The 15272-nt window shown below is 31.4% G+C and overlaps 1 protein-coding gene across 2 annotated transcripts; it reads left to right on the top strand.

Annotated features, from left to right (window-relative positions):
* Positions 1-8710: 8710 nt before the first annotated feature.
* On the top strand, positions 8711-14869 carry LOC146910186 (autophagy-related protein 9-like). Of its 2 annotated transcripts, none has more exons than XM_085730964.1 (11): positions 8711-8785; positions 9511-9568; positions 9843-10490; positions 10596-10916; positions 11364-11586; positions 12354-12533; positions 12624-12830; positions 12958-13035; positions 13116-13186; positions 13321-13431; positions 13766-14869. In XM_085730964.1, the coding sequence occupies exons 3-11, from the start codon at positions 9916-9918 to the stop codon at positions 14595-14597; spliced, it is 2598 nt and encodes an 865-aa protein (XP_085587090.1). In that variant the 5' UTR covers positions 8711-8785; positions 9511-9568; positions 9843-9915; the 3' UTR covers positions 14598-14869. The 2 variants fall into 2 exon arrangements, with proteins under 2 accessions (XP_085587090.1, XP_085587089.1); XM_085730963.1 differs by having other exon boundaries at positions 8711-8784; positions 9504-9568.
* The last annotated feature ends 403 nt before the right edge of the window (positions 14870-15272 follow it).

A 15272-nucleotide genomic window follows, 5' to 3' on the forward strand; every position in this document is an offset into this window, starting at 1 on the left:
TTCATACTAATGCTAACAAATTATGGGTGCAGATTTTGTGCAACAAGTATCTCAACAATTTCAGTGTTCTAGATGTTCCTAAGAAGAATGACTCTACCACCTGGAACTTGATTTTGAAAGCGACGTTGGTCTTGCGAAATGGTTTTGGGTTTCGGCTAGGTAACAACACCACGTCATTTTGGTATTCTTAGACCACCTTCGGAACCCTTGCTAGTGTGATCACATGGGTTGATATTCATAACATATCCTTATGTATTCGTGACTTAATCATAGATGGTAATTGGAACTTTAACACTTTGTATACTTTTCTTCCTAGCAATATTCAAAACCATGTGAAATCCTTGCCCCCTTGTTTGCATAATGATGTTCCAGACCGCATCACTTGGGCTGATCATCTCGACGGCATTTATACAACAAGGTCGAGATACTTTTGGCTCCTTTTTTTCTCATTCTAAAGATCTCCATAATAACGACATCTCTTGGAATTAGATTTGGAAAATGAAAGCCCTCAATAAGATCAAGTTGTTCTTTTGAAACGCTAGTTATGAGTCGCTCCCCATGAAACCACTTTTGCACCGTCGTGGTATGGCTTTGTCTACTTTGCGCTATAGATGTGATGAACATGTTGGAACATTGGTACTGCTTTCTTTCAAGAGCCACACACTCACTCGTGGCTCAGAAAAGGTCTTCGTCTTTCAAACCCTCTGATTTTTGTGGCAGGCATCTGGTGTATTTGGAAAGCACGAAATGCAATGTGTCTTGGTAATGAGCAGGTTAGGTATCATCAAATGTGACACAATATTGGGAGCTATCTTAATTCTCTCTCGACGTCCTTGTGTGGTGGTCTTCTCTTTCATCTGCAGAAACGTTGGACGTCTTAGAACCCTTCCCGTATGCAGGCTACGATTCTCAATGTTGATGGGAGCAGTTTTGGTAAAGTTTGAAAATTATGATCGATGTTTTTCTATGAAATTTTAATTTTGATTAAAAGTATAAATATAAATGATTGTTGTTTTCAAATTATAACAAACCAAACTAACATTGTTTTCATTAAAAAAAAAATAGATCATATTTGTTTGTTATATTGTTTGTGTCATTGAAATAGATAATCATAGTTAGTTTGGTTTGTTATAACTTGAAAGCAACAAACATTTATATTTTTAGTTTTATTAAAATCAAAATTTCATGAAAAAAAACACCGTTCATAATTTTCAAACGTCAGCGCAATAAAAAGAGCAGAAAGACAGGCACGTGAGTGCTCGTCTTTTCGCTAGTATATATAAAGAAAATAATCTCTTTCAGCTCTTTTGGGCTGACTTTTTCTCTTTTAAAAAATACCCTCAATTTTGAATACAAATAACACTAACAAATAGATATAGATGAGAATAAATTTAAATATTAAAAAAATGTAACAAACACGATATGAATATATATGGTTTTTTTTTCCTTTATCATTTAAAAAGTGTAACAAACTAGATGGATATATTTATACTTACTTTTTTATTATCCCAATTAGACCCTTAAACAACTTTTTCTATAATAAAGATCGTTGTTGATGTAATTAAAAAAAATATATTATATTTTTTTTTGGTGTCATTGAAATAAATAATCATGATTAGTTTAATTTGTTATGTCTTTTTTTTTGAAGAATTGATTTGTTATAACTTGAAAGCAACAAACATTTATATTTTTAGTTTTAATCCAAATCAAAATTTTATAAAAAAAAACACCGTTAACAATTTTCAAACGTTAGCGTAATAAAAAAACGGAAAGGCAAGTGCCCATCTTTCCGCTAGTATTGATAATATTGTTTTATTTTAGTGAGATATTTCCTAATTTATTGGAATTTAATTTTTTTATTAGTAAAAGATAAAATAGTAAATAAAATAGTTTAAATGAAGGGTAAAATAGGTAATGAAAAAGTCAGCCCAAATTCATGTATATTATGTCTATTTTCTTTTTATATAGTATAGATGTATAAAGAAAATAAGGGGATTTGGGGGAATTTCGGGATGAATTTTTTGTTATTTCAATTATACCCTTCAATAAATTATTTCTATAATAATGTTATATTATTGATGTTATAAAAAAGATAACAATTTTTGTTATATTTGTTATTTTATTATTGTCATTGAAAAAGATAAATATGGTTTGTCGAGTTTATTACATTTGAAAGTCACATATATTTATACTTATAATTTTAATTTTAATCAATATAAAAAAGTTTATATAAAATATCGTTTGTAATTTACACGTAAAATTTCTAAAAAATATCGTTGATAATTTATATGCGTTAGCACAATAAAAATAGTGGAAAGACGAACACGTGAGTGTCCATCTTTCTGCTAGTATATATAATATAGATTAAATTACCTAAATAGTAAACAAATTAAACTCCCTCAGAATAAAAGTAAACAAATTAAATCTTGGTAAGAAACTAGTGATTACAGCATGTAAAGTTATTGTGAATTGATTCACAACTTGCCTCAACCAATTGACAAAGAGAAGTATTTTTGAAATATATCAAACCATAGTGAATACATTTTTTATAATTAAAATAAGATAAAAAAGCCACAATTAATAATTTAATATATCGTTAAGAAATAATTTTGATTATTAGATAAATCACACACAATTGATTTTCTCTCTCATTCTCATGAATTAAGCATTAAACATGATTGTTGGGAGTCATACATTTCAATCACAAACAACACTAAATATACATATTATGCATAAACCACCAATTCTTGGCAAATAATGCATATCTCTCTCATTCTTCATGTATTGAATATGAGTCTTGAATTCATGCATGTAATGTGATCGTAAATATTATATATGAAAGAAATACAAAATGGTTGTAAAATTTAACCTCTATTACATTTATGAATTATTAACGTTCATATGTCTCTATCTCTCCGTTATTTTTATTGTGGTAATGCGTATAAATTATTTATAGTAAATTTTTGTTTTGATTCAAATTATAGGTATAAATACTTTACACTTTTATATCGTAACAACTATGTTTATCTTGTTCAAAAAAACAAACTATACTTATATCTTTCAATAACACCAACAATATAGCAAATTTAATATAAATTATTATTATTTTTAATAGGGTCATGTTAACTTGTGCCCTTAGTAATATAAATTATTATTATTTTTAATAGGGTCATGTTAACTTGTGCCCTTAGGGCACATGTTAAGCAGCCCAAAAATGGAAACATTTTCTTAAATTTTGTGCATTCAATTATTGAAAAGTAAAAAAGTTAAAGTCAAATGCATTAATTATAATAGAATATTTCTATTTTGAATCATTAACTTGTGCCTTAAGGGCACAAGTTAACATTTCCCTTTTTAATAATATTGTTATATGCAAATTTGTTTAGAGGTATAATTGGAAGTAAAATAACTAGCCCGAAATCATGTATTCTCTTTATATAGTATAGATATATCTATCATCTATCAAATAATTGATTTTATTTTTCTATTTTTTTATAAATAATTGCATCATAAATTTTTGTAATGTTATAGTATTATTTTATACACAAATTATAAATTATATCATTTACCACTTTGAAATTAGATAAGAGACATCAACAATGTTAATTATTTATTTAGTTTCTCTTTTTTTTTCCTTCCATATATTCTTTTATATATTCTTCTCATTTTTGCATATCAAAATTTGTATTCCTCTAACTATTAATATATATCTATACTATATATAAAGAGGGAAAAAAAACTCTTTGAGCTCTTTTGGGCTGATTTTTTCTCTTTTCAAAAATGTCCTCAATTTTCAATACAAATAACAAATGTAACAAATAGATAAAAATAAATTTAAATATTAAAAAAATGTAACAAAGTGTAACAAACTTATATTTGAAAAAAATGTCTGATTTTTTTTTCTTTATCATTTAAAAAGTGTAACAAACTAGATAAGTATACTTATAATTACTTTTTCATTATCCCAATTATACCCTTAAACAACTTTTTCTATAATAAAGATTGTATTTAGATTATATTTTTTTTTATATTGTTGATGTCTTTGAAATATATATAATCATGGTTAGTTTTGTTTGTTATTAGTTGAAAGCAACAAACATTTATATTTTTAGTTTTAATCAAATCAAAATTCCATAAAAAAAAACACCGTTCATAATTTTCAAACGTTAACGCAATAAAAAGAGCGGAAAGACAGGCACTGAGTGTCCGTCTTTTCGCTAGTAATTATAAAAAAATCTAGTATCTCTCAAAATATTTATACACACTATATCTATATATTATTAAAAAAAATAGCGTGTCTCTTTGTATGTGGTGCCCATGGCGGTCGTCCATTTCAACTGTGCGTAGAGACCACCACTGCTTTAAGAAGGTATTAAATCCAATAATCTAACATGCAAAATCCACGACGTCATGATCAATCAATCAAATTAAATCTAATGATATCATTGGATATAACCCAAAAAATGGTAAGCAATCCAAACCAAGAGGGGAGAATGAGTTTATTAAGCTCTCTTGAAAGACCTTGCAAATCAATATCATCTTTCCATCTTTTGCTGGATGGGAAGCCTCTGAAGTAGAATTTTCCATATTGATATGGCAAATTCTTATCTTCCAAAAGTAACGACAATCACTGTCCATAGAATGTAAAAGAAATAAAATTTAATTTGCTTTATGTTCATAAAAGAGATCTAATTTGTTTTCGAATGTAAATTATTTATTAAATTATTGTAATTAATTTTGTTTAATATTTTTTCAATTAATATTAATTTTAGTTTTGAAAATAGTAGTAGTGTAGAATATAAAAGGTTCTGGATGGATGACACTTATGTATCATTAATGTACCAATGGTATATACCATTAGTCAATTAGAGTGTGCCACTTATCAATTTTATTTTACAAATGCTTTATTTGATATATTTTTTTTAAAAGGTGAGCCATGTGGCGCACTTTAATTGGCCAATGGTATATACCATTATGGTACACAAGTGATATCCGTCATGGATTATATTTACTAAATAGAAATATGTTTTCTCTAGAGGTTTAAAGTGAATCTTTTGGTAGTGAGTCAGACCATGTACATAGGATCAAAGTCTAATATATTTATATGTTGTAACTCTTGATAGAAGAAAATGTTGGTATTTAAAATGAGTTAGAAGTCTTATTGAATGGAAGAGTAAATGATACATTGAACAATATATAAGTGAAATAATTTGACTTCATAATGCTTTTAAGTTTTTTAGTTAAGAGGTAGGTGTATGGTGTTCAAAGTCCAACATAATTCCCTCATAAACCAACAAAAAAAATTCTCAAGTCAGGACGTGCAAGATTTTTTTTTTCAAAAATATTTTTCTAATTAATTAAGTGTACTGCAAAAATAGGGCTGAAGCAAAATGATCATCATAGGAATTAATAGCAGCTGCAACTTTACTTAAAAAAGAAGAAAGAAACATATGTATTAGATGCATGAAACGTCTTAACATTCATATATATACCAGATCACAAGGAAGTATTAGCAGCAATTTGCACATTAATAACATAAACAATACACTCAATACTCAATTAACACCAACCCTGTGGCCACCTATTTTTATAATCCAATCTTGGAAGCCATATCTTCTTTGAATTGGAACCCAATGTAGTTGTTCTCTTCTCTTTACGCGAAAACAATAGCTTAAATATAACTAGATCTCTGACCCGTGTGATGCCTCTGTTGTATGATCTCTTGGCACTACGGTCCTGCTTGAGATAGTACAGATCATTGGATTCAGCCGGAAAGATCTCATCGCGGGTCCGTGTAGTATTGAGTTTTGTATACTTTTGTTCAAGTGATTCCTCGGGTATGTTCCTTGCCAACAAAGGTGATGCGCCTCCCCAATTATTTGTGCCTAAAGATGGGTGTTGAGGTGTTCTAAATTCCAACATTACTTCTCTTTGTCTTTGCTTCATTTTTGAAGTGTCCTCCATTGTATCATTCACCACTTGTATTGGACGGACCCCTTGGTATCTTCTTATACAATAGTATAGTACAACCATTTACTACCCAATAATAAAATAGTAATATTTTATTTTATATAATTTTTGGATGGTCCTGTGGTTTTTATTTTAACTAATCATGCAGAATAATCTTAATCGGGGTAATGCCGTGGAGGAAGCTATTCCATTTTGATAATATCAAGAATTAGGTCGGAGCATAGGTATGAGAACTTAAAACTTTAATGGTGTCATTTAATAGCAATTTTTTTATTAGGAAAGTAATTTAAATTTAAATATAGTTGAAAGATGTCCTTGTCAATTTCCATTTAATTATTAGATTAAGAAACAAGATCAGATGGCAACTTAGTGCGACAAACTAAGTTCTTGTTTATTTCACACATTTTTTGGTCATTGCATTGTACTCCTTGATGTCATGGCAACTTAGTGCGACATACTTGATGTCATTGCATTGCTTTTTTTTTGGTCATTTTTCAAACAAGATCAATATTTTGCTTCTGTTTGGAAGAAAGACATATAGGCCTTTTAATGATCTGAATTTCTACAATACTCTCTACGATCCCCTTTGGGTCTCTCTATCCATTAGAAAGTTTATGAGAAATTCTAATTAAGATACTCTAGTAGCAGATATTTGATTAAAATTTGAGTGTTGGTATATTAACTTGAAAAGAAAAAAAAAACTATTGTACTAGACTAGGTTTTTAAGAAAAAGAGCATAAAGCAATTATTGGATTTAGGAGTGTGGTAATTAGTACATATGTTACAATTTTTTTTCAGTGGATATAAATTCATCTTTTTTTTTTGTTAGTAGTAAGTAGTTTCGGGGTTCAAACCTCCTCAGTCACTACATATAAAATATGATGCTCCTACCAACTGAGATGTTTACCTGGATACATCTGTTACAATTTTATTAGATATGAAGCAACACTCAGGGAGTGTGGCAATTGTTTTATCACGATTAATATTTTCATAATTTGATCGGTACCGTGCATTTTGCTATTTTTTACTTGTTCAACACAAGCCTAAAACATCGGTTACTATCCAACTCTGTTGCATACTTTATGCAATAAGTAAACATGAACAAGGTTTATTTCAACTTTGAATGGTTCATACAAAAAAGTCCTAACTCAATGAGTAATGGCAGTGAGTTATACGATGTTGGCTTGGTTATCTTCATTTAAATTTGGACAATGGAACAAAACAAAATGGGCTAGTCTTTGTGAGTATGACTTTTTTTTTTTGAATGGCAAACTTTGTGAGTATGTTTTTAATTCCCTTGAACAGTTTTAGTGGCAATAGTATCATATTTTAGTTTGAGGGAACAACAATTCACATTGGCAGGTAGTGCTTTCACTCTTCAAGCACAATTGAGATCGCATTGGCTCTAAATTATAGAGACTGGACAATTTGATATCTAAAACGATGGTTGTTTGGTTTCAAATGGAACATGGTAATTGTATATGTGAATTACTCTTACTAATATTCTATTATAAATTTCTAAAAACTTGTCGGCCTTAACTATAAAAAAAAAAATAGCGGACTTGTGAGAATATACGAGTATTTTGCCATATAAAAAAAACACTATAATCAATTATAAAGTTTAGAATTTTGATCAATTATAGCTTTATTTTCAAAGCTCTTTTTTAGTCAAGCTTTGCTATGTTTTTTTTATCAAGACACGTTTTAGGTTATCATCAAATAAATTGTACCTCTAGTTAAACTTTGAGATCTATCCTAACCCTGATAAAACTCTATGATCCAATTTACCTAAAACAAATCTTATTGAAATAAAAGAAATCATACCCAATCACTATAACGAGATGTCTTCATATTATTTATTTTGAGATTTCTAAATGTGCCAACAATATTGTTTAACTACACAATTATCTTATTTTATAAAAAAACGCATATATCTTTTTAATGAATGATTGAAACTCAAATTAATATCATTAATTAATCTGACTTTTTCATAAAATTAATAAAAAAACTTTACACCAATAAAATAGTGAGTATTGTATTGTGTTAGAAAATGCGCACTTAATATTTTTCTTGCATTTTTTAAAAATTAGACTCAAAGAAATGAGCTCCAAGCCATTATAATATGGATTTAACTGCAGTTCAACAAAATAAAATAAATAAATAATAACCATTTTTTTTGAATAAAAATAAATAATAACTATTTAAAAGGTAAAAAGATGCTCAAAGAAATAAGAATTAGTTGAACCAACTGTGGTTCAACTCCAGTTCAATTCGATTTAACCCAACTATGTCAAAATAAAGATTAACCTAAACAACAAATTAGTCGAATTTCATTGTTCAATCGGTCGAACTAGCCAATCCAGTTTGATATGTTAAATATTTCTCTTACTTAGATATTTTTTTAAGGAAGAAATTTTTTCCCTACATAATTGCACTTAAAAATGGTTAATTTAATTTAAGAAGTAAGAAGGGGGGTTTGTTTTAAAAAGTAGAGCAAAACGCGGCGTTTAAGTTGGGAAATCTTGCAGGGAAGGAGAAGAGAAGACGAAGCGCGATTAAAGAAAGAAGCAAGAACAAACTCCAAAAACCTATGCTCATCTCATCTCCTTCCAAACGCAAACTCTATATTAAAATAATTCTAATTAAAATATTATTATTTGTCGCTGTTTTTTCATTTCATTTCATTTCATCTTCATCCACGCAACTATAAACAAAAATCTTTCTTCTTCTTCTTCTTCTTGTCATAATAATTTTCATTTCGATTCCTTCCTTCGCTACTGTTTCATCATCTATAAACTCTTTTCTTTACTTCAAGGTACATAACTTTATCCCTTTCTTTTCCATATCATATGAATATCAATGATTTCGGTGTTGATAAAGATTAGATTACGAAACCACGTTTCTGTATTTGTGTCTCGTTGCAATATATTTTTATATCTTTTTTTTGTTAATATTTTGTTTAGTTGAATTTATATTTGTCGTCAATATATTTTCTATTAAAGTGTTTGCATATTTTGTAACGTTGGAATTGAAATTATAGTTACCTCGTCAACAACGATAATAATTTGAGAAAATGACATAATTCAGTGTAAAATCATTTATACGTATATTTGAATGTGTTGTGCAGACTTGTATGAATGATGAGAAATATAACTGAATTTGTTCTTTTTTGGTCTGACATTTATGGAAGTTAGTTAGTACTATACATATACAAATACAATGATCTTTGGAATTGAAGTTAGCAGTCCGAGGCAAAATTTCTGTGCAAATTGTTAATGTCAATGAAATCAGTTGCAACCAATGAATAGTTAAGATAGTTGAAAATGCGGTGCTATTTTGACTCATATTGTACTTACCCATGTTATGATAATTGCTCCATTGGGTTGTTCCAAATTGGCAATGTGTATTTGTGCAACATAACTGATTTTGATTATTTTTGAACACTTAGGACTGCCTAACTTTCTCTCTCAAACTTTATATTTTTTATACTTTTGTGAAATGGTTGTGTGCTGACATTTGAAGATGATGTTTTTGGTTCAGCTCGCCCCTTTGGGACTTTGGCGTTGACAGTTTAGTACAACTTTTCTCTCATGATCAGGTATGGTTTTCATTAACCGGTAGAAATCTTGGTCTAGATATTAATTTGACAAAAAATTTGTGTTGTCAACTTGAACTCGAAGCACATGATGCAAGACCTTGTCAAGTTGCCCATATTTGGCTGGCGATTCATACCTTGTCTTCGCTTTTATTTTTCTGTTGTTTATTTGGGTTGCCAAATAGGAATGCAATTTGCAACTACATAGTTTCTTATAATATTTGTTTGATTGTTTGCTTTTTGTAAGATTCTAATATTAATTTGGTCATGTTTGTAGAACCTTGTTATAATCGTTTTGGTCTTTGGGGAATGGATTGGCTGTTTACACCTACTATTAGTGTCTGTGAACAATGTTTAGCAGACCAAGTGGTTCCGGTGCTTTTAGTATATTCAAATGGAAACAGAAAGGCGCGTCATCTTTGACTAGAGGTTTACTTCATGATGATTCGCCGGAGATCGAATTGTCTAATTACGGAAGGATCCCAAGTCCAGGAAGTGAGAGCCCTTCAGATTTCCTCAATGGAGAAAGTGTATATGTAGAACCAATTGCTGATTTGGATCTCTTCTTTGAAAGACTTTATGGTTACTACTGTGAGAAAGGGTTATGGTGTATTGTTACAAAGTGGATTGTTGAACTTCTAAGTCTGGGGTTCACCATATGCTTTTCAGGATTTTTTTTACTATATGTTGATTGGAATGGGCTCCGTAATGCAAAATGTGGGATGGATGCTGTTCAATCTGGAATTAAGCCCTGTGATCTTGGCAAAGAAGCTCTTAATCAACACCCTTTAACCCCACTCACACTTACCAAAGCTATTATTGTTGGATACTTGGGGATTTTTTCCTTCTATTGGATGTTTTGTTTCCTGCGATTCTTTGCTCAACTAAAGGATATTCTCGAAATCCGCCAGTTTTTCTACAGCAGGTAAGTTTGATTGTTTGAATGATAAACAACTAAAATGCATTGAAGCAGTTGATTAATTTTCCACAGTTCACATGTTTTTGTCTTAACATACAATGAATGTTTCAGTCTTCATGTCACTGACAATGAAATTCAAACTATGCCCTGGGCCAAAATTGTTGACAAAGTTGTTCTCGTTCAAAATACTCGGAAACTATGTGTGCTGAAGGATCTTTCTGCCCATGATATAGTCATGAGACTGATGCGGAAGGAGAACTACTTAATTGGAATGCTCAACAAGGGTGTGCTTGCTTTCCCCATTTCACAATGGTTTCCAGGTGCTGGCCCGAAAGTTCAATCTAGTCCTGATGGAGCACAATATCGTTTAGTACTCACCAAGACCCTTGAATGGACTTTAAATTGGTGCATCCTACATAGCATGTTTGATCGGTATGTTAATTTTTGTACAAATGCCTTTAGTTGTACAATCAGAGTGTTCAATATCATTTGTTCCTGTTAATATTTAATAATGTGTATGAATTATTGTCTTTTGAGGCGTATTCATCCAATTTTCCCTTTTAACCATTTTGTGAAATCGGTTTGTTTGTTTGTTTGAAGGATAGAAGGACTATTTAGATGCTCCATGGTACCTTATATAAGGATGCAATTTATATCTGGTGCTTAAGATATACATTTCAAATTTCATGTTATTCTGGATTGCTTGTAATTTCATAGTTAGTTGTATAGGAGTTGGTTGTTTTATTCTGTATTTGTCTTTAATATGAATGAATTTAGATTGACATATGTTGTGATTCGGTCAATTAATTAATATAAGAATTTTCATATAATTAACTCTTACATATTTTTATTCTCCTTTGAACATGACTTTTGCTACAGGAACTTTTGTGTCAGAAGGGATTTTGTGTCAAATCCAAAGACATTACAGAAAAGGCTTATGGTAGTTGGGCTTGCAATGCTTTTACTTTCTCCATTCCTTGTCATATTCATGCTGGCATATCTCTTTCTGAGGCATGCTGAGCAATTTTATAATCACCCAAGCACAGCATCATCTCGAAGATGGTCAAACTTGTCTAGGTGGATTTTTAGGGAATACAATGAGGTATCATATTCATTTTCTTGGTCTTCCATTTTCTTCCATTTTCTCTTCTCTTTTGTTGCTTTCATGGTTCTACTTAATACTTTATTGCGTTCGTAGTTTCCATAGACACTTCTATACTATGTCAAAGACCAAGTGCATATTTTATTCAGTTTATTTTCAGTACATAATTGGAAGCAAATGTGCAACAGTTATCCAAAAACCTTTGATGGAGGCCCATCAGTGGTTGTGTATATAATCCATCCATGCATTCTCTGTTAATATCGGAGAAAAAATCACCATGAAAGAAAGATTTGAAGTTGTAAACAACTATTCATGAAAATTTTTATTGGAAAATTTATGGAAATTACAATAAAGGAATTTTGATAATTTTTTTTTAGTATAGGAAAATTCAATGCTTAACTAGTTGATGATGTTTTAATAGCGATTTATGAGTGACCACATTATGGTGTTATTCTAGTCACCTAGCATTAACGGCTTATTCTTGCATATTTTTTTGAAACAGGTTGCATATTAATGAGTGACTTGAATTTTAAGTTTTTGTAACATAGTTATTTGACTTGGCCAGCATTTATGTTGTTTGAAAAAAACCTTTATACTACCAAACAATAGCCATGTAGGTTGCATATGACATTCTGAAATCTACTGAGATTGATTTTTATGTTGTATCAATATATGTCTTCTGCTGTACCTGGTTATCGTTTTTAGAATTATCTCACTTGTATTCTTTTACTTTTATTGCCAAAGCTTATCAATAACTTGTGTTATAGGTCGACCATCTCTTCAGGCATCGGATTAATAACAGTGTATCACATGCTTCTGATTATCTCAAGCAGTTTCCTACACCTATCATATCTATCATTGCAAAATTCATATCTTTTGTATCCGGTGGCTTTGCTGCAATTCTGATCATTATTGCTTTTCTCGAGGAGTCTCTGCTAGAGGGCCATGTAATGAACTTCTGTTGATTTTTACTGAGTTCATAATGTCATGGCAGTCGTTAAAGGTTTTTATTTATTTTTTCTAAAATATCATTGCAGATATTTGGTCGGAACTTGTTTTGGTATGCTGCTGTTTTTGGAACTATAACTGCTATTAGCCGGGCTGCAATTGCAGATGAGCTTCTGGTCTTAGATCCCGAGGGAACAATATCTATGGTGGTTCAGCATACACATTATATGCCAAAGAGATGGCGTGGCAAAGAAATTACTGACGTGGTCCGCATTGAATTTGAAACCTTATTCCAGGTATTCTGCCTGGGGTGTCCGATCAATACATTCACATTATGTTAGAATGACCGTTATTTGTTATTTATTTACACATAGAATAGGTTTTAATACCTTTCGTGCTCATGTTTTTCTTTGTATGGTGCAGTATACAGCAATGATGTTACTTGAGGAGATGGCTTCAATTTTCCTCACTCCATATTTACTTCTGTTTATTGTCCCAAAGGTCATTTTCGTACTTGGAGATTTATTTATATGGCCCAAGTATACTGCATTTCACAGTAAAATTTTTTTCTCATTTTGCAGCGAGTTGATGATATCTTGCAGTACATTGCAGATTTCACTGTAAATGTTGAAGGTGTTGGGCATGTTTGCAGGTTAGCATGGATTATTTTGCTTCTCTTCTTTTATGATGTACATCTGTAACATTCTCTAGGACTTCTGTAACAGTGTCTCAATTCCATAGCTTATGGCAGAAAATATTGATTATATTTTGTTATATTTGTCGCAGTTTTAGCGCCTTTGATTTTCAAGAGCATGGAAACTCTCATTATGGTTCCCCATATAATGCCTCTCGTAGCAGGAGGAGTTCACAGGGAAAGATGGAGAAATCATTGCTGAGGTATGGTCTTGGAAAACTTGTTATACTCATAAGACAAAATTCATTAGGAAGGCGAAATTTTCATCAGTTATCCATATATATGTTTTGAATTTTAGAATTATTTCCATTACTATTATGAATATTTTGAAACCTGTGTGTGTGCATGCTTTTTAATTTTTTGGTCATAAAAAAAGTAAAACAATGTTTATACTCAGAGTTGGAATTTAGTTTATATGTAAAAATAGCACCATAGTCAACTCTTTTCTCAGAATTCATGTGCCATTAAAATAATTTTTTTTGGAGCACTTGTGCCTATATGTATTTTTGTTTAATTTATCTTCTGTTGTCATTACAGCTTTCAGAGTAGTTATCCATCATGGGAACCAAATACTCAGGGGAAGCAGTTTTTGCTAAATCTTAGAACATTCAGAGAGCGGAAGTTATCAGTACATGGAAACATACACACATCTTCCCCTCCTAGAATGTGGAGGGGTAGTCCCAATACGGCAGGGGATGAAGACAGAAACAGGTTTATATCCAGGGAAATGCCATACAGCACTTTTGCAACTGGCAATCACTTGGATTCGTTGTGGTTGATTGAAGCCAACCAGAATAATCACCCCTATCTTCTTGATTGGTACTACACAGCTCGACCTCATGATGCAGCTTCAAGAGATGTTCCATTAGAACCATATGGAATAACAGAACGTTATTCCAGAGACTATTCGATGCCTTCCAACTTGACACAGAATGAACCCAACTATGAAGAATACTCAAATGAGTATCACGAGGATCGGGCTGCATCTCAACTTGGGGCTTCCTCATCAGCTCCCATCCTTAGGGAGAGCTTTAGTCAGGAGCAAAACTATAATGAACTTCCCCACGCAACCCGAAGCCATTGGTGGGCTAGAAGTCGTCTACGGAGTGGACAAGCTCAGGCAAGCTTTTACGAGCCTCCAGATTTCAATGACCAAACAACATATAATTATCATGACAAGTTTTCTGATAGAGGGTCAGAGGATCAAGACCAAGAACAACACTTTTACTGGAGAGATCATCACAACAAATTATCTAAAACAACAATGACAGATGACTTAGAGGCAGGAGAATTTAATCTACATTTTGGTGATATTTATAGCAGACCTCCAGAAACTCCCACTATAAATTCCAGCACTGCTAGCTTTTGAGTAATAATAGCTTTGCCCCTTTCCCACATTTTTTTGTTTGGAAGGGTGCTTTCAATTAAATGGAATGCATGAATTTCCAAGTCATGATTGTCCCTCTCTAATTGTTATCTGGAAATTCTATTCTTTGCTGTACATAGATTCATTGGTGTGAGGTTAGACTGTTAAATGAACCTCAGCTTGATGTTGGAACTTAAAAACGTCTTAAAGATGCCTTCCATTTTCAGATGTAAGGACCCCAGCAAAATAGTCTGGCAGTTGTCCTGATTCATTAACCCAGTTTCTTGTTTAAAGGATCCCTATGGTCTTCTTAAAGAGTTAAAACAAAAACCATACCTAGTTGGCTTCAAAAATAAAAAAAAAAAGAAAGTAAAACCACAATTATTGCTGTGTTTTGCGGTGAGGCAAAAGAAAACATCGATATAGTAATTTCCTAGTGCCTTCTCATTCTCTTTGTCCCTCTGTGCTTTGCCTTCCAATGATTACCTACCCTGCTTTCTTCACACCTTGCCCCTTCAAAATCCTTTGGCCCAAGTGACACTCAAAGTAAGAACAGAGGGACATGAATGAAAGCTGCGTGCGTGCAAGTAATCATTTCCTTTCATTTGTGATTTTAAGTAATGACAGGCTAAAAGCAATGTCTCTTTTTTGACAATATCACATCTCTTATTTTTTGAC

Source organism: Medicago sativa, chromosome 7, assembly GCF_051527215.1.
Source record: "Medicago sativa cultivar Bolivia chromosome 7, Bolivia_mono, whole genome shotgun sequence".
In the NCBI taxonomy this organism is placed as follows: Eukaryota; Viridiplantae; Streptophyta; class Magnoliopsida; order Fabales; family Fabaceae; genus Medicago; species Medicago sativa.

Coding starts and splice junctions, on each gene's coding strand:
- LOC146910186 (XM_085730964.1), top strand. CDS start 9,916: ATGTTTAGCAGACCAAGTGGTTCCGGTGCTTTTAGTATATTCAAATGG. Junction 10,491..10,595: donor CGCCAGTTTTTCTACAGCAG/GTAAGTTTGATT, acceptor TGAATGTTTCAG/TCTTCATGTCACTGACAATG. Junction 12,534..12,623: donor AGTCTCTGCTAGAGGGCCAT/GTAATGAACTTC, acceptor ATATCATTGCAG/ATATTTGGTCGGAACTTGTT.